Source organism: Lolium rigidum, chromosome 6, assembly GCF_022539505.1.
Source record: "Lolium rigidum isolate FL_2022 chromosome 6, APGP_CSIRO_Lrig_0.1, whole genome shotgun sequence".
Taxonomy (NCBI): Eukaryota; Viridiplantae; Streptophyta; class Magnoliopsida; order Poales; family Poaceae; genus Lolium; species Lolium rigidum.
In genome coordinates this window covers 137,585,066-137,604,044 of record NC_061513.1, presented here as the reverse complement: position 1 = coordinate 137,604,044, position 18,979 = coordinate 137,585,066, and the positions used below count along the sequence as shown (strand labels likewise).

Genomic DNA, 18,979 nt, shown 5'->3' with positions numbered 1-18,979 from the left:
ACCTTTGGGGCACATGCTCCACATAGACACACACCCACAAACTACTCGACACCATCGACTATTCCACCAAGATGTGGCCAAAGTCAAGACGCCATTATTCCAAGAAATGGTCCCACCTCCATTAGAACGACGAGCCAAACACTAACCATAACTATGCAAGAAACTAGAAAAACCAAGGTTCCCCCACCTCCTCTCATCGAGGCAGTAGATGGAGCCACGAAGGTAAGGCGAACCACAAGTGTATGAGATTCTAGCCAAGGACTTAGTAATATTAATAGGATACTCATACTTACAAGATGCATCTTCTTTTACAGAACCTCGTCCCCGTAATACCAAAGATTAAGCGAGAAGTTCTTCCTGGATGACTAATGAGAACAAAGTGCATAGGAAAGATTAGTGTTGGTTTGTGGAGTCAGGTGTAATAGGCCAATCCCCTACATGGTCGGGTATTACTTGATTTAATTCATTGATCCAGGAGGTCGTACAACTCCATAATTAGAAGCGCAGAAACAGTGACGAAAGATGGTCTAAACCTGGCTCACCCATAGAAGGTTGTTGTGATGTGAGCGCGGAGATACGTGTCAGAACACGATTCTCAAACTACCAGAAAAGATTATTGTTCTTTAGTTTCGGGAATTTGTGAAAAAAAACATTGACACGTAAATATAGATTTGATGCATGTGTGTGCCAATTTTCAATAAAAAAAACGTACATATGTGACCTCCAGGAAAAATAGAAATATGCAACATGTATGGTGAAATCTTATAACTTTAGGTACTTTGTCCTTTTTGGTAAGTTACATATTCATAATTTAAGTTTGAAACTTGGCCAGCACATACATGCATACATCCTATACATATAAAATTTATTTCATATTTTTTCTAAAAAATATATTTATTTCAATTTACTATTCACGTGGGATCAAAAGTACCTATATTGGACGGCGGCCGCTGGCTACGGTGGTTGCAGGAAACCCTTGGAATTGTTTTGTATTTCTCGATCTTTTAAAATTTTATCTGTAAATTTAGGATAATCATTTTATTCCGGTTTGTCTTTTAGTTTCCATATGTGTTGCTTCATGTAATTTGGTTTTCGATTAATGAAATATGTGGTTGCTTAAAAAAATAGTACCTACATTCTGGTTGGTTATCGTTAGGAGGGAGGAGATGTTATCTTCTTACTAGTATAAATGCCCGTGCGTTGCCACGGGTCATAAAATTTCATTTCTCAATGTGTATATATAATTCCAACACTATGAAAATTTAAAACAAATCAGGGATATCATAATGTGCTATAACATGATAATACCGAACGCAGTAACAAGACATCATTATTATGCATCTGCGTGGTTTCAAGTTCTAGCATATTGAATGTTTGAGAAACAATATAAACTGAAATGGCCTGCTGACAAATGGACTTGGCATGATTTGACCAACCTACCGATGGTTACCCCAAGTGCCTGAAATAATAAGAAAGGAGAAAATAGAATTATTTAATAATTCAGTCCTGTATAGTTGGAAGACATAAATTTCATAAATTAACAATGCTCGATAATTACATAGTATGTAAACAAACATTAACTACTCCAGATGTCAGTATATAGGACGTTGACTCTATTCAGAAAACATTGGCTATAGAAACATGGCGTAACCTTGAGAAAGAAAGAATCAAGGATCCCAAGCTTGAGAGGTACTCGTTTGGGGCATTTCTCTGTTTTTGTGCTTCTTCTATAAAAACCTGCAATCAAAAAGGACAATTTTCAATTAATATAATCCAAAATAGTTGTTTACTCATTTGACTCAACAATTGTATTACATATGCAAGATATTTGTCGAGTAATATCAAATCGGAATAATAAGATGTGCATGGCTCGAATGTATGGATTACCTCGAAGGCTCCAACTATCATTCAAACCCCTGCCATTTTGATACAATTGTCGCTTTGTATCCAAATTATCTTAAGAGATTGACCAAGTAACTGCCACTACATTGATCTTTTATGAAGACTTGAAGCTACGAATTGTGGATTAGAATAACATCGGGTGAACGGTAGAGTAACTTTTGTTTTTTCTCATCTTCATCTTGCTTGTACATCTAAAGCTGAACATGCGAATGAAGGATATAGCCAGAATACAAAAGACAAGCTACCCATTATCGATCATTGTGTTATCCAACTATTAGTTTATAGAATACAAACGACACTAAGATAGTTTAGAGTACAAACATGCTCATGGAACTGGATAGCAAAAAATACGGAAAATACAGTTCACGAGAGGCAATTATAACCCTTTCTACGCAACAACCATCACACTTATGGTGTAGATATACCGTATACATGCCCCGAATCGGACTTAACACATTGACACACTACTCGCACTTCCAAGATACCGAAAATGGATCAAGTGCCAAAATGAATCCTCAAAGATAGTTCTCAAGCCATTGTTGTCATCATATGCTTCACAACTCGATTCTCCATAACAACTCCTTGAGATCCTACTTTGTTGCATCATCCATCAGAACATGATTCATGCTGCAAGTGGAACTCAACTGGGAGCAATGGAATTAACAGTTTCACAACAATGCTTAGCTTGGTGCGCAGAAGTATGAAATAGCTTTAGGAATACCCATTACAGTGGCAAAACAAAGCATAATTGTATAAGAAGACAACTCTAGTGGCAACCTAAAGTTCACATTCAGACCAAGGGGTTTGTTCCTAGCGATCACACAACAGCGATACTCTGTTCCATTCAGACCAAGGGATTACATGATTATTTTTTCTTCACTCAACCAAATGATTTTTCCAGCTCTCAAGATCTTTCGCTTGCTAGCCTATACACAAAATAACATTTTAATAGAGGCATTGCTCAAATTAAGATTAGATGAAGAATATAGATGGGCATCCTAACACTGAGTGTCAATGAAAGGTTAAGCCACTTAGAACTTCTTCAAACATACTACATTATGCTCAGCCGAGTTTCATCAGGGCTCACATCACGACTTGAGCTTACATTGCTATTCTAATCTCTAAGCAACGATACTTTTAAATGCCAGTTTACAAAAAAAGGACAGAGCAAACATTATATCCTCTTGGTTCCACATTTCACGTACGCATTAGAAGATGGTGAAGACCTCCACGGTACTCCCGAACCGCCACACCTCGGCAGTGGTCTGCTGCTTCGACGATGCCCTCGCTGCCCAGCTTACCAAAGCTGAGAAGCAATATTAGCATTGTCACCAAGTACACCGCTAGATACATGCGCATGCCCCACCCCCACTCGGAGGAGCATCCATGTCGGAAACATTGACCAGCATCCCGGTATCGTAAAAGGATGCAACATGTAGGCCAACCATAATCACAACAATCATGTGGAAAAAACACCCACAGACATATCTAGTTGGTTAGTGTCCCAAAGTTTCAAGAGAAAACAAGTGAAACTTTGCTATTTCATCAACACATCTATTTGTGTATTCGGATCTCGTGGATAGTCAAACCTATATCAATGGAAACTCGTCAAAAATAGAATATCTTGCGAGCAAAAAAAGGTGATTCAAGCGAGAAATGATAGCTAAAAAAAGACACATCCGAACAAAATAAAAAAGAAAAGGCAGAGTAAACTCGATCATCTGGAGCAGATTTGTCTTTTAAGTCTGGTTGCAACCTCAACCTCAATGGTCATACAAATGTGAAAGGATACTTTTAAATGCCAGTTTACAAAAAAGGACAGAGCAAACATTATATATCCTCTTGGTTCCACATTTCATTACAAGGCTGGAAAATAAGTGAGAGATGCAAAACATACTTCCGTTGAGAACACTCAAAGTATTCCTACCGAATATTCAAGAAGACGTAATCAGCAACACAAATAATCACCTGTACCATAGTAGAGAAGGAAGAGATAAAAAAATGCAAAGGTAGCCTCGTATCATAAAAGAAAGTGCAAAAAATGCTACCCATCTAAACATGTAGCTAGAGCAATCAAAATTGTAATCTTGCAAGTAAATTAGATGCACGTATTTTATAGACCGGAAATGTGGAAAAAACATAAGAGCAAACTTCCATTTATCAAATACACGATTCTGATCATCAGTATTTTGTTAGTCCCTGGATAAACCAGTAATGCTCATATAACAAAATCATTATCAAGAGAAACTAACCTGTAGACACATCTGGTGAAAAGAATTACATTGTGAAATTATCTAACTATGCTTCCATCCAACCAAACTCCAGAACATAGTGTCTTAGGAAATTAACGCAAACGACGATATACAAGAAAAGAAAGAAACAAGGATTACGTTTCCACCCAACTACTTTGGAATTCTATATTTGCTTCCGGTCCTTCCATTTAGTAGCACAATTCTAAAAGCTAGTGCCACGGGCACTCAATCCACCATTTCAATTTCCACCACCCATTATTAAGGATGCAAACAGAAGAATGCATTGGTAATTAAGAGTAAGGAAGCCATCCCAAAAGGGAATGCAGATGAATACTCTGTGGTTGTGGTACTGCAGAATGTGAAGTTTGAGCTGAATATCTGGACCCTTTCTAAAGTGAAGCCTAACATGCTAATCGCTTAGTCAAATGACACATGAGTTATATATTATTCAAATGTTACACCGTTGGTGTGCTTAGCGTAAAGTATCTTGCATAGTAGAGTACCAAGGAAGAAAAATTGCCCCTTAGTTCGATCATGCGATTCATCGAGAACAAATCGAAGACAATAGTTTGAACACATAAAGCTAACTTATGGAAACCATGACCAAACAGACAGATAACAAAAATTGTTCGAGTATTTACACTATTCATAAACCAAGATGATCTCAATCAATGCTTTTCTAAGAAGTTGAATACCGTCTTTAAGACTTCCGTGTTAAGGAAATACACATGGGTAAGCATAACTAAGAGTCTTTCATGACAAAATATTGCTGGGACATTATAGCAGTCATTACGAATGAAGAAAGAGGCAAGGGCTACTTTTTCGGTTATAATACCCCCACATCTAATAAACCTCAAGTTCATGTTATTATGAATAAAGTACTCTAATGCAACAGAAATAATACGAATGTCTCCTATAACCTCACGCAAGAGGCAAGAACTAACTGAATTGCATTGATCATGTAGCATAACTGTTGCGGTCAGAAACCCACCGGCGGGCAGCGACGGGCAACACCGTAGAGCCGGGAATCTCCCAGGACTGCGGCTGGCCCTGGTCCCTCCGAGCGACGGCCCGCAAAGCCTTCGGCACGCACGTCCGATGCTGATGCAAGGGCGTGCCACCTGACCTATACCTGGTCGGGAAGGTGTTGGAGAATGCCTCACTTAGTTTCTCGCATGGCATACACGTAAACATTAAATACGAGCCTCGATCGGCTCTCGAGTTGTCTCGTGAATCGGCTCAGAGAGCCGATCCACCCATGATGCGTACGAGGTGTACGATCAGATGGTGGTCCTGCTTGATCAAAGCAAAGCTAAAACGACCTACTACGATTTGGGGTTTTCACCGCATAATCGGAACGTCCTACTCGTGATTGGGCCTCGCGGCCGCATACGGTGATCGTAAGCCGATCCTAGACAGGGCCTAACAACCAACACGAGGTTGATCCCCGGAACATCCTGTCTAGGGCTAGCAAACTACACCCTACGCGCCGCTGGATCCTCCAACCCTTTGTAAGGCCTAACCATGCGAGATATTAAACTAATCCTTGAAGAACAAGGAGCAATCATAACGGATCGGATCTACTAAACAATGATCAAGCGGGGTGCCGCCCTTACACCCAAGATAGGTGTAAGGGCGGCTAGATGCCTAAGGGTTGCACGACGATAGCATATGATACGAAGAACAATGCTAACCCTAAAACATCTATGATAACTACGCTGCTCGCCATCAAAAAGGCTTCAGTACGAGCAACGCATGAAGGACGAATAAACGTGTGCTGCCTAGATCGCAAGATGCGATCTAGGCAGCATGGTGCTTACCCGGAAGAAACCCTCGAGACGGGGGAGTTGGCGATGCGCCGAGATTGGTTTGTGGTGAACGTTGGTTGTTGTTTATTTCATAAACCCTAGATACATATTTATAGTCCGGGGGACTTTCTAATTCAGTGCATGCACCTAATCGTGCACGGGTTAAACTCTAACTTCTTAAACGACACGTATCCTACTATGTTACAGATACACGGGCAAACTAGCCCAAACTTGGTATGGGAGGCCGATTCATGTACTTCTTCTATGTATATTCTTCAAGCCCATCTCCAATCGCGGCCCACCTCTGATCCGGTCAAATTCTGGTGATAACACATGCCCCCTGGTTTTGAAAATAACATTTCCAAAATCACTCTGCTTTCCCTTCGTCGGGTCATGTCGTGGCGTCTTGCCTCCTTGACTTTATCACCAATCTAAAAAATCCATCTTAAAATGAAGGAATGTCTTCACTTAACTTTGCCGATAGTCAGAGTCAAGCACTCCCCAAAAGAGCCGATGGTATCACCTCGGCCTCTACAATAAAACAAGAGTGAGGCCATCCTAAATGCTCCTCCAAACGGTAACCTGCGCCCTCCGTCTGAGAAAGCAAACTCAGATCCCCAAATCGCCGCCCAAGCAGCTCCACGAATCTCAGATCTCAGCCGCGCCGTCCCAATTCCTCAGCACATCAAATGGCGGAATCATCCAACGCCAACGCCATGGTCTCCGGTCTGAAGGTAATCCTCAACAGCCTCCCCGTCACGCGAATCAATGTTAGGAGTAAACAGCAAACACCTGAATTAATGTTCTATTCCATTATCAATTTTAGGTTTCAGACATCCTGCTGCCGCACCCTTCTCTCCCAAACTCTATGTGTCTCGGCCCCCGTTCTTCTGAGAGTCCCGCTCACCTAATCTCATGTGAAGCCAATAGGATCCCCTTCGTGAATCAGAATTTAGATCTGACTTCCTGGGCCGACTGCCTGCGAGCCTGGCCTAATCCTCCCGAAGGTTGGGTGGCATGGTACAGTAGAGTGTCTAAAACACACTATGCTACCTGGGACTCGATAGGGATAGCCGATGCCTTATCATTATCACTATCTCCTCTCGAAAAGAACGAGAACATCTTGAAAACCATCGGCTACTTTTGGTCTGATGCACTGAACTGCTTCATGTTCGGCCATGGCCCCATGACTCCAACTCTGCTGGACGTGGCCATGATCACAGGCCTAGACATTTCATCCCCAAGCCCCTCTGCCTTTAAATTGCCAAAGGTCCCTTTCACCCTTTCCTCCAAAACAGAGTGCACAAGTTGGGGTGCCTACCTCAGGCGTTATATGAAAACCAAAGGCCCTGTGACAGAAAGAGACCACACGGCTTTCTTGAACTTCTGGCTGGAGCACTTCATATTTTGTGGTCCTTCACTTGCCCCAACCAAGAACTACCTCTCTCTGGCCTATGAACTCGCCAAAGGTACTCAACTTGGCCTTGGAAAACTGCTCCTTGGAGAAGTCTATCGATCTCTTCAACTGATGTCTGTCAAACTGTTCTCCCAAAGGACAATCAAAATAGGAGGCCCCTGGTGGTTTATTCAGTTATGGGCTCAATTGTACTTTCAAAGTCAAATCCCAAATTTCCCACCTTTGGCCACCTGCACCTTCCCAGATGCGAACGGGAAGGAAATCCGATGCACCAGCTATGGCCAAGCTCTGTACGATCTCCCGTGCAGCAGGTCGATCCCCAAGGAAGCAGCCGAGTGGTTCAAGATTTTCTTCCAAGGCCTGGACAACCCCCTGTTCTTCCCCTATAGCGAATCGGAAATCTTTGAGAACCCAGTCTCCTTCCGATTAGACAGTCTTGCCGATGACGCCAGCACCCAGCACCTGTACTCCATCATGATCTGTCCTTGCTTTCTCCCAGTTGGCATGAGTACCTCAAACAGGATCATAAAGCCTGGTTACGAGTCTTACCAACCGGTGGTAGTAGCCCGGCAGCTTGGCCTCGGGCAAGTGCCCCCACACTTCTTTCTCCACCACCTGACAGCAAGCAGGGCTGAATTGCCTGACATTATTACTGGCTAAAGGTGTTATACCTTCTTCGACGCTCTGGCCATTCCAATTCCTCATAACCTCCGTTTTACCACCATTATCGATGGCTTCGAGACCTGGTGGTCGATGTGGAAGACTCACGCTTTCAGAAGAGCTCTAGGACCGTTGCTGAAGCAACTTGATGCTGAATATGACGTCCCTGCACACCAGGTACCATTACATATAAATCACCTGCAATGGCTCATGATGATTGTCTGTAACTCGACTTTATTCATTGGCGACAACAGGATGGCCCGGAACCCACACAAGCCGACGGTTCCCCATTCGAGTTCCTTCCACCAGCTCCGGTAGTTCTCTTCTGTCAGAGCTCGCCGCCCTTGAAAAAAGTCATAATGCAGAGCCAACCGATTTCACCGAAATCGGCTCCCAAGAGTAAAGCATCCTCCGGGTCAGTTGCCCCCCGAGCCTCAACCTAGGCGAGGAAGGCAGTGAGGAAAGTAGCTGTCAGAAAAACCCTGAAGCGCAAAGCTCCTGTCCAAGCAAGCTTGCAAGTAAGCTGACTCGTGTCTTGACCAAACACATCTGCCTTCCCAATCTCTGTAACATGGTTGTACCTCTTTTTCCAGACTTCCACTGAAGAGAACTCCAGTGAGGGAGCACAGTCCAGCCCAAGGGACTCCTCCCCGGGCGATTCAGAGAGATCCACCACACAGAGCCAGACGGTCTCGCCATCGTCGGCTTCTAGGAAAAGGTCGACTCCCGAGCCTGCTGACCTTCAAGCTCCGATCAAAACGGGGTCACGCATGAAGCGTCGATGCGTCAAAAGGGCTCGCAAAGGCCCACGAGTTTCCTCGCCGAGCCAGGAAGTTTCAAATGTAATTATCTCAACAGCTCATATTCCACACCGTCCCGTTGCTAAATGGATTGGCTCGCCACTTCCTTTGCAGACTAATGGGACCTCCAGCGGGGACGTTGAAGAGGTACCGATGCCATCTGCTGCACTCGGCCTATCCAACTCGCCGAGCGTGGCTGACCAAGTGGCTGACCTGGCCCAGTCCACCGCAAAGCCGATCGTCACAACATCGGCTGCCCTTCCTTTCTTGGGGGAGGTACGCTCCAATCTCTCGGGCCTACCCTTTTCCTTTGTTGTACGCTCATACTGCTCTTGTTTGTCTGTCAGGGTTGTGATCTTTCAAGCTTGCTGACGTTCGATCCCGACTCCATCGAGCCAGCTACTTCCATAGTAGGTGAAGAGCCAAACCCTAGCGCGGTTCATGGCCCGCTCCAGCGTATCAAGGTTTTGCTCTCCTCCTCGGTCGAAACCCTGGTCGAAAACCCCGAGGCAATCAAGGGCATCCTCGAAGACATCCAGCCCCGTCTCCCGGTGACGCCGCGAGTTAAGCTTTGGCCGGCTGTGACTTTGTCGGTTTTCAGGTCAAGGGTGCAGTCGGCTCGTCAAAGAATTACCCTTCGCCGCGCCCAGCTCCCGTTGAGAGCCGATATTGCAGACAAATGTCAACGGCTCAACGAGAAGAAGGCGGCTTTAGACGCCAAAACCGACACTTCTACCCATAGTGTCGAACTCGAGACCTTGCGCAAGGAACTGGAGGACCTTGAAAAGAGGGTCAGGGAGACCAAACAACTTATCCAAGACAAGGAAACTCTCATTGCTCGCTCTCAAGAGGAAGCAAAAGGCCTCACAGCCGATCTGAAGACCGATCTGGCTGAAATTCGCGCCCTGAGCAGTCAGCTAGTGATGGGGAGGGACGAGGATGACGAGGCTGAGATCGCCGAGGTCGATCGAATCCGTGCCGATGCTCTTCACGCCCTTAACGCTTTTCTTCAGTAGGGTCTCTTTGTGTAACTGATGCATGTTTTGTTGAACTTGTTTCGCTGAACTTGTCTAAAGTCGATGGCCGTGCATCGGCTTTTTTTAACATTCTGAAGTCAATGTCTGTGCATCGGCTCTGGTTGCATGTACCGATTTTTTTTTTACTGGCCGATTTCTCTATCGGCCCCCAATATTTCTCCGCACATGTATTGGTGTCGCACATGTTCATCTGACTAGGTGCCCCCGAGCCGATTCCGCGGTGTATCTGCGATATCGGCTCGTGGTTAGCCAAAGTACCACATGTGAACGTCGGCTCTGTTAGGACCAGTGTTGACTTCTTCCAGCTCATCAGCCGACGTAAACCCATTGCCCATTAGATCAACGTTGAACCCGGGCAGAACGCATGGTGAGGATAATTTTGGCCGATTTCCGGAATCGGCCTCCATGTTGGTTGACCAATGAAGGTTTGGCAATGTTTCTTCATAGATTTTTGGGGCCGATCCCACGGATCGGCATTGCCGCGTTTGTCCGTATATATAGATTTTTGGGAAGTGTCGGAGCCGATCGCGTGGAACGGCTTCTCCCTTATCCTCGTTATGAGAACAGCTGCCCTTGTTCTATTGCCATTTGGACCTCGTCGACGCCACACCCTGCGGTCGTTGGTGGCGTGGGTGAACGTGTTATGCCACTTGCAGTATGGCTTTCCGTTCAGCTCCTGCACCGTGGGGATCTTGTGGCCTTCGGGTACCTTTAGCTGCTTCTCCTTGAGTAAGAGGTCGAAAATCTGCTCAGCTTTGGTCACGTCGAAGTCAAACCCTTTTGGAGGACCTTGTGGCTTAACCCACTTACTGGACACGGGGCTTGCCCCCGAGTCCATTCAGCCACTGCTACCTCTTGATCTCCCGCAAGCACCTTCATCTTCATCCGCCTCAACCGGGACCACCGCACGCTTGAATTTGTCCTGGTAAACATCCGGGTGGCGCTGTTCATATGCCGACAGCTTCGCACCATGTGCGCCGGTGAAGGGTAGTCCGCTTGGGAGGCCACGTCCTTGATCGATGATGAGAGACCCACCACCGCCAACTCGATCGCTTCTTTTTCACTTACATGAACCGAATAGCATCGGTTCCTAACGGTCTCGAAGCGCTGGATGTATTCTGACACTGTTTCCCCGCGCTTCTGTCGCACTTGTGCTAGATCGGCAATGCCAGCCTCGGAAGCTTCTGAGTGATACTGCACGTGGAATTGTTCTTCCAACTGCTTCCAAGTCCGGATTGAATTTGGTGGCCGCGATGTGTACCACCCGAAAGCCGATCCTGTGAGGGACTGTGCGAAGAACCTCACACGCAGCTCGTCTGATGCTGAGATCGTGCCCAGCTGTGCCAAATATCGGCTCACATGCTCGATGGAGCTGGAACCATCCGATCCATTAAACTTGGTGAAATCGGGGAGCCGATATTTGGGTGGTAATGGGATCAATTCGTACTCATTGGGGTACGGCTTGGAATAGCCGATTGTCCTCCTTTTCGGCATCATGCCGAACCGATCTTTCGAGATTGTACAAATCTGATCCGCGGTGATGGCTGCGGGCGTCGAACTCCGAAGATTCGCCGGGGTGGCATACTTAGCCAGCCATGCTTGCTTTTCCAGCTCCGAGCCAAGCTGCAGGAGCTGAGCTGCGGAGGTTTGTCGGAGTGGCGTACTTAGCTAGCCACGTCCGCTTCTCAAGATCCGTTCCCGACGTCCCTCCTCGCTGTTCCGGAAGTCCCTGTCGTTGCGGCTCGGTTCGAGAGTGCCCGATTCATTGCGATCGGCACGCATGCGCACGTGTATCCGTGGGGGATCTCCTTGGGCGCCTCATGCAAGAATTGGTAGTCACTAGGGTCACCACCGATCTTGTAGACGACGTATGCCGATGAATTCGGCACTTCTGGTGCTGCCAACGCGAACGGCAGCGGTGGACGGGACTGGAGTGGCATCTCTCCTTGGTAAGTCCCCAGAGCTGGTCCCGACGGAGAGTACTGATGGCTCATGATCTCCTGGATCACCCGAAGAGCGACACGCTCCAAAGTGTTCACCAGGCTCTCAGAATGGCGGTGTAGCGAGTGAGCCACCATGAAGTTGATCTCCTGACGCAGCGACCTGGTGCGTTCTTCTGACGGGGTGGACAGGTCCACTCCATCGAGCGTGCCTTCAGGTGAGAACCCTTTCCACCTGATGCCATGTGAGCGGGTTCGTGAAAAGAGCCGATGAGGTCGGCTTCGAGGACTGCTTTGATCTCGTCATGCTTCTTCTTGAGCTCCTCAGTCAGATCCTCGTACTTGACCGGAGTGCCTTCCGCCATCTCAGATGTAGATGGCGATGTGGTTGATGTCGAAGATTGTCCCACCGGGCGTGCCAGAATGTGTTGCGGTCAGAAACCCACCGGCGGGCAGCGACGGGCAACACCGTAGAGCCGGGAATCTCCCAGGACTGCGGCTGGCCCTGGTCCCTCCGAGCGACGGCCCGCAAAGCCTTCGGCACGCACGTCCGATGCTCGATGCAGGGCGTGCCACCTGACCTATACCTGGTCGGGAAGGTGTTGGAGAATGCCTCGCTTAGTTTCCTGCATGGCATACACGTAAACATTAAATACGAGCCTCGATCGGCTCTCGGGTTGTCCTGTGAATCGGCTCGGAAGAGCCGATCCACCCATGATGCGTACGAGGTGTACGATCAGATGGTGGTCCTGCTTGATCAAAGCAAAGCTAAAACGACCTACTACGATTTGGGGTTTTCACCGCATAATCGGAACGTCCTACTCGTGATTGGGCCTCGCGGCCGCATACGGTGATCGTAAGCCGATCCTAGACAGGGCCTAACAACCAACACGAGTTTGATCTCCGGAACATCCTGTCTAGGGCTAGCAAACTACACCCTACGCGCCGCTGGATCCTCCAACCCTTTGTAAGGCCTAACCATGCAGATATTAAACTAATCCTTGAAGAACAAGGAGCAATCATAACGGATCGGATCTACTAAACAATGATCAAGCGGGGTGCCGCCCTTACACCCAAGATAGGTGTAAGGGCGGCTAGATGCCTAAGGGTTGCACGACGATAGCATATGATACGAAGAACAATGCTAACCCTAAAACATCTATGATAACTACGCTGCTCGCCATCAAAAAGGCTTCAGTACGAGCAACGCATGAAGGACGAATAAACGTGTGCTGCCTAGATCGCAAGATGCGATCTAGGCAGCATGGTGCTTACCCGGAAGAAACCCTCGAGATGGGGGAGTTGGCGATGCGCCGAGATTGGTTTGTGGTGAACGTTGGTTGTTGTTTATTTCATAAACCCTAGATACATATTTATAGTCCGGGGGACTTTCTAATTCAGGCGTGCACCTAATCGTGCACGGGTTAAACTCTAACTTCTTAAACGACACGTATCCTACTATGTTACAGATACACGGGCAAACTAGCCCAAACTTGGTATGGGAGGCCGATTCATGTACTTCTTCTATGTATATTCTTCAAGCCCATCTCCAATCGCGGCCCACCTCTGATCCGATCAAATTCTGGTGATAACAATAACATAACCATTAGGTTGTTAGAACCATGCAACGGTCTCAGCCAATGTTTTGGAAATTTAAAAGAAATTGAACACCTCATGAGTACACATGCAACCAACCAGAAACAATTCGATTGCAGAGGACATAAAAAGTGGAAAACCATTTCAGTGAAGTGCTAGTAGGGAATACAAAAATTCTTTTTTTGCGAGAAAGGGAATACAAAAATTCAATTATGAATAATGTGAACTCAGCATGTCACTTGCTTCTGAATGATCACCTATGTACTCACCCTGGGTCCTAAACAGAGTCTGATAGATCGGGAAAAAAATCCACACAAATTATAGTCATATTCATTGGAGGATTTATATCAATGCTTGCCAAAAAATTGTTGGAGCTATCACCATACGTTGACACTACATGTTCAATTTACAAAAATGAGCAGTTTCTGTGCACCTCAACTGGAAATAGCCATGCGTACCATTATTCAGCTCATAGGCAATACGCACCAGGAATAATTTGAGCATGCCCAATTCTGCCTCCGCTTCTACCCGCAACATCGACGTTTCCTGGAACCTAGAAAATGTTCGTGTAGATCGGAGAGAGAGAGATTAGCATACTGGAAGCGAGAAACTGATTGAAGGAGAAGAGAGTGAATCGTGTGAGGAATGCATGTGAGGTCTGGACGGGATTTACCACATCAGACTTGACGATGGAGACCACCCCCCTCAGATTCAAGGTGGTTGCCGCGCAACTCAGTCCTAGAAGGCCTACAGATGAGCGGTCGCCACGGCAGCGGTGCGAAGCACAGGGCGTCGGGGTAGAGCACATGGCTCCACCATCGCGGAAGAAGGTGGCTGTGGATCTTGAAGACGTACGTCGGATACCTCGGGTAGCCCGCGACCTCCGGGACAACGAGCGGCGAGGCAGCAGAGATGGGGGAAGGAGAGGAGATGCGGCGGCGACGCATTGAGAGCGAGGTGCGCGGAAGGGGAGGAGATCAATTCAGAGAACATTGGGACGATTTTCGTCCGTGATTTGGGGATGTGGTGTTTTCTTCCTAGTTCGCAGGCGATGGGATTTTTCAGGCTCCGAGTTTATGGCCCATGCTGAAGCGGCCCAGGTAGGCGATTGGGCGGAAGCGGCCCAGGTGCGGAAGGGAAATACGACGATGACGACGAAAAGTTTTGACGTATGGTTGGTTGGGCAGAATAAGAAACCAGTTTAATCTTTTTAAGTAGTAGAGATTCTAGAACTAGGAAATGAGTGCACAATCATGGAAAAAAAAGGACAATACGAAGGCCAACCTAAATCATCCATTTCCTTATGAAAAAGTCCAAACCGTCCATTGTCACACCATAGATTATTTTTACTCGTCATGCCCACAAGGCCAGCCTAGTCAACTTCAAAGTCGCAGTATGGCTCGACCTAGTCAACCACCCCCGGACCTAGCTAGTTCACTTATCTGATCAACAAAAGCCTGGACGCCGTTATCCGACGAGCCGCCGTCGGCCAACGCCGCACGAGCCCTCTTCTTCAAGCTGGCCGCTCGTAGTCCGAACCCCTCGGCCTCCGGCCCGCCCATGACCTCCTCGATGGACAGACGGAGCGACTCCCTTGTCACCGGCGTCAGGCTACGGACGCCGACCCGGTACACGTCCACGAGGAACTTGGCGTTGATGCGCTGGTCGGACCACCTCGTGCACGCGACGACCGGCACGCCCGCGGCGAGCGCCTCCGTGGTGGAGTTCCAGCCGCAGTGCGTCACGAAGCACCCGACCGCGCCGTGCGCGAGCACCCGCGCCTGCCTGCACCACGGCACGACCCTGCCTCTGCCGCGGGAGGTGGCCGCCGCGAGGGTGTCCTTGGAGAGCAGCGCGCGGTTCTCGTCGCGCAGCACCCACAGGAACGGGCGGTCGGCGCCGGCCAGCGCCTCCGCTATCTCGGCCGTCTCCTCGTCGCCGGTCTTCACGAGGCTCCCGAACGCGACCAGCACCACCGACCGCGGCGGCTGCGCGTCGAGCCACGCGACGCAGCCGTCGGCCTCGGCGGTTTCCGGCTCGAGGAGCGGGCCGACGGGTATGACCGGCACGTGCCCGCTGAGCGCCGCGATGGCCTCGTGCTCCAGCGCGTCGAAGGTGTTGACGAGAAGCCATGACACCTTCTCTCGGACGCTGCCGAGGTCCGTGACGACCATCTGGCGCCACATGTCTTGGCTGGAGGTGTAGATCAGGAGGGGACGGAGCTCGTCGATCGCCAGGTCGGGGAGCCCGGGGATGGCCACCGAGCCGGACGCGTCGTCCGTGTCGGGGAAGGGTGCGAGCGCGTGCAGGTAGTGGTAGTACACGGAGAGCAGGGCGCAGGACTGGATCCACAGCATGGCGCGCGGGAGGCCCATGTCGGCGGCCACGGGGAGCGCCCACGGGACGAAGGCGTTGGCCACCACGCACGTCACCGGCCGCCCGGCCGCCGCCTCCCGGCGGATTAGCGCCTCCAGCGCCGCCGGTCCGGCGGCCGACAGGTGGCGCGCCATGTCGCTGGCGTCGACGAACCGGGGATCGTCGGGTTCCCACAGGTCGCCGCCGCGCAGGCGCTCGACGCGGAACCCGTCGACGCCGGAGACCTCGTCGAGGCGGATGCCTGCGCGGAGAGCGGTGGTGAAGGTGACCAGCACGCCCTTGGCGGCGAGGCGGCGGCCGAGGCGCATGAGGGGGTTGACGTGGCTCTGGAACGGGGTGGCCACGAGGAGGACGTGAGGCTGCACCGGCGTCGTCGTCGGCATCGTGGCGGTGGCCGTGGCCGTGGCCGTGGACCCGTGGTAGCTTAGCTGCCTTGCAGTCTTAAGTACGGCTGGATACAGGCGATCTGCTGGCGCAAGCGTAATACTAGTATGTTGGTGGAGTTGCTGAGATTTTAGATAGCGAAATGTGGCGGCTTCTGCACTATCCGACAGGATAGTAAGAAATATCTTCGTAAGATAAACGAGAAAGGAAGATATTGAATACTCGCCCACAAATTTAGCTCAGCTTTTCTATCGTACCACAGCACTATACTTTGGTCGTCAATGGTGATGCCGATGCCACTCTCTCCTAATATCAATTGATTAAACGTTTTTACCCATGTAGGTAGACGTCTCGATCTCGACGGGCTGACAGATCTCCGCTTCAAAATTTATGCCGGGGCTGGAGGTCAGGGCTCATTTAATTTGGTTTGCATATGATCTGAGGTGTGATGTGGACCCTTTATGTGTTTCCAAATGCAGGCACAATTCACTGCAGCATGCACCCGCATTTATAATTTGATAGTATCCTATAGTTGAGAGTGACGAAACCTAGGCCGTTTTTTCAATCTATGAAACTTTTATTTTAGACATGTTAGAAAAATTGGGAAAAAAATTATGACGTAGAGAATGTTGGAATCTATCAACGTGTAAATTTTCAGAATGAAATGTGTTGTATTTTGAAGTCAATAAAAATAACAAATCTTGATTTCATCATTAGTGAATAGTAATGAACAGTACACTATAATCTTGAATTTGTCATTTTGTGAGATTTTTTCATTTTTACTGAGGGCAAAATACAATGTATTTTTATTCTAAAAATTTACACATTGATAGATTCCAATATTCTCTACGTCTATGTATTTTTTTTCTCAAAATTTTCTAGATCTATAAAATCAAAAGTTTTGAAGCTTTTGAGAGAAAAGAAAAACGGGGCTACATGTAGCCCGGGCTACAAAAGAAAAGAGGTTTTCGTTCGACTAAATATTTAGCAAAAGTTAGTAACATCTAGTAAACTATATATTACCCCCATTGATTCATATTATTTGACTTCTCTTTGTCTAGATAGGGATGTATGTAGTCGATAAACATATCTAGATACATCTGTATTTAGATAAAATTGAGTCAATTATTTTAGATTGGAGAGAGTAATCATTATAAACTATATTTTCATACTATATTCATACGATATTCTAATCTTAATATTTTTCATTTTTAATTAAACTTGATAAATTTAATTTTTATTCAACTCAGAGGACGAAGCAAATAAAATGGAGGGTACCTACAAATAAATAGCTTTTATTATGCTTATGCTTCTAGTTTTAGAAGGCGAGAGCTATTTTTGTTGCCATCATGTGACGCATAACATCGATCTGGAGAGTCAAGAGTGGAGAAGAGGATGAACATCACACTGGTGGTGGTGGTCAGCGCGGCCAACAAGGGGGGCCACCGCTCCTTAGGCCCATTCAGTTTTCCATAATACCCCTAATTAAATGGCCCATTCCCATTGATCCAATGGATCCAGCCCATAACTTGATTTGGCCACCCTACACCTAGGTTTGTGCTCTAAGCTCTGCTAAAAAAAAGGTTTGTGCTCTAAGCTTTACATCAAACTTCCCCTCAAAAGAAGATTTACATCAGAACTACCACTAGTACATGCAAAAGAAGAAAGAACTGCCACTAGTAAAAAGCCACATTGAACATGGGTGAAAAGCTATATCAACAACAAACATATGGTATACCGATCAGGGCCGGTCCTGAGATTTCGAAGGCCCGGGGCGGAACTAAAATTTTGGGCCCCTCTTACTAATTACTATAATTTTTTTACCCGCATGTATGAGATGATGAAAAATAAATACTTTAAGTATATCCAATTGCAATATTCATATAATAGTAATGTTTACATGATACCTTAATTTTTTTTGCGTCAATTCCTAGAAGCAAAGTCACTGACGATGGAATCAATATCAATCTCGTCCACTAACTTTTTCTCGATGCATAGAGTTACCAAACCATTTAACCTCTCTTGAGACATTAGAGATCTCAAATAGTTCTTCAATATTTCAACTTTGAAAAGTTTCTTTCCACTAATGTAATAGTCATGGGCATAGTAAATAAGAGCTGATAAGCGATAGAAATATTAGGATAACAATCCACTTCTCTGACAAACTAAAAAATCTCCATAGCAGACATTGGTGTATCAGTATCTGGCAAAGTGAACTTCATAACACTTAACTCGGAAATAAGTGCATTCAATCAACATCACATGTATCAGGTTTACCAGATTTACCCGGCTGAGTAAAAGTTTTTGCAAATTTAGTGCACTGTTCTTGCAGTTGAGGACCATCCAATGCCTTCAAGGATTTGGAACTCATTAAAAATCCAAATATACTTTTAAATGACTGGAGTTCTTCAAATCTGCGCTTTAAAGATGTGGTCGCCATATTGACCATAACCAAAAAATAGTTAACTTTAAAATCCTCCTCAGGCCTCAGCTTGAAAGATTGCTTCCTCGCATTCAGTTTCATCAAATTGCTTTTTCCTTGAAGCATGACGCTTTACACGGAATAATTTCTCTACACCCAGCCCAGATGCAATATCCTTGGCGGTCTTCAAAGCAACATCAAATCCTTTATTTCTATATGTCTCAAAGTGAGTGCGCATACCTTCTATTTGTTGAATTGTAGAATCAATGCACATGGATGTTGATTGCAACTTCTTGCTGACTGTGTTTACTGCAAATAATATATCATGCCAAATAACCATACCAAATATTAATTCAAAGCTACCAAGAACTTTAAATAAATTATT

General features: G+C 46.9%; 2 protein-coding genes across 3 annotated transcripts; both read right to left on the bottom strand.

Annotated features, from left to right (window-relative positions):
* Positions 1-1,559: 1,559 nt before the first annotated feature.
* LOC124666125 lies at positions 1,560-14,382 on the bottom strand. 2 transcript variants are annotated; one of them, XM_047203479.1, is made up of 3 exons: positions 14,086-14,382; positions 13,899-13,965; positions 1,560-1,737 (listed from the first exon to the last, which is right to left on the bottom strand). In XM_047203479.1, exons 1-3 carry the CDS (start codon positions 14,218-14,220, stop codon positions 1,577-1,579), a joined length of 363 nt encoding a protein of 120 aa, XP_047059435.1. In that variant the 5' UTR covers positions 14,221-14,382; the 3' UTR covers positions 1,560-1,576. The 2 variants fall into 2 exon arrangements, with proteins under 2 accessions (XP_047059435.1, XP_047059436.1); XM_047203480.1 differs by lacking the exon at positions 1,560-1,737 and adding an exon at positions 2,961-3,208.
* Positions 14,383-14,687: 305 nt separating this feature from the next.
* Positions 14,688-16,179, bottom strand: LOC124667089 (gallate 1-beta-glucosyltransferase-like). The gene has a single exon (XM_047204416.1). The coding sequence runs from the start codon at positions 16,169-16,171 to the stop codon at positions 14,822-14,824; it is 1,350 nt and encodes a 449-aa protein (XP_047060372.1). The 5' UTR covers positions 16,172-16,179; the 3' UTR covers positions 14,688-14,821.
* Positions 16,180-18,979: the final 2,800 nt, after the last annotated feature.

Excerpts from the sequence above, each read along its gene's own strand:
- LOC124667089 (XM_047204416.1), bottom strand. The coding sequence starts at position 16,171 with ATGCCGACGACGACGCCGGTGCAGCCTCACGTCCTCCTCGTGGCCACC.
- LOC124666125 (XM_047203479.1), bottom strand. The coding sequence starts at position 14,220 with ATGTGCTCTACCCCGACGCCCTGTGCTTCGCACCGCTGCCGTGGCGAC. Across the intron at positions 13,966-14,085 it reads CCATCGTCAAGTCTGATGTG|GTTCCAGGAAACGTCGATGT; the intron begins GTAAATCCCGTC and ends AACATTTTCTAG. Across the intron at positions 1,738-13,898 it reads GCATGCTCAAATTATTCCTG|GTTTTTATAGAAGAAGCACA; the intron begins GTGCGTATTGCC and ends TTTTGATTGCAG.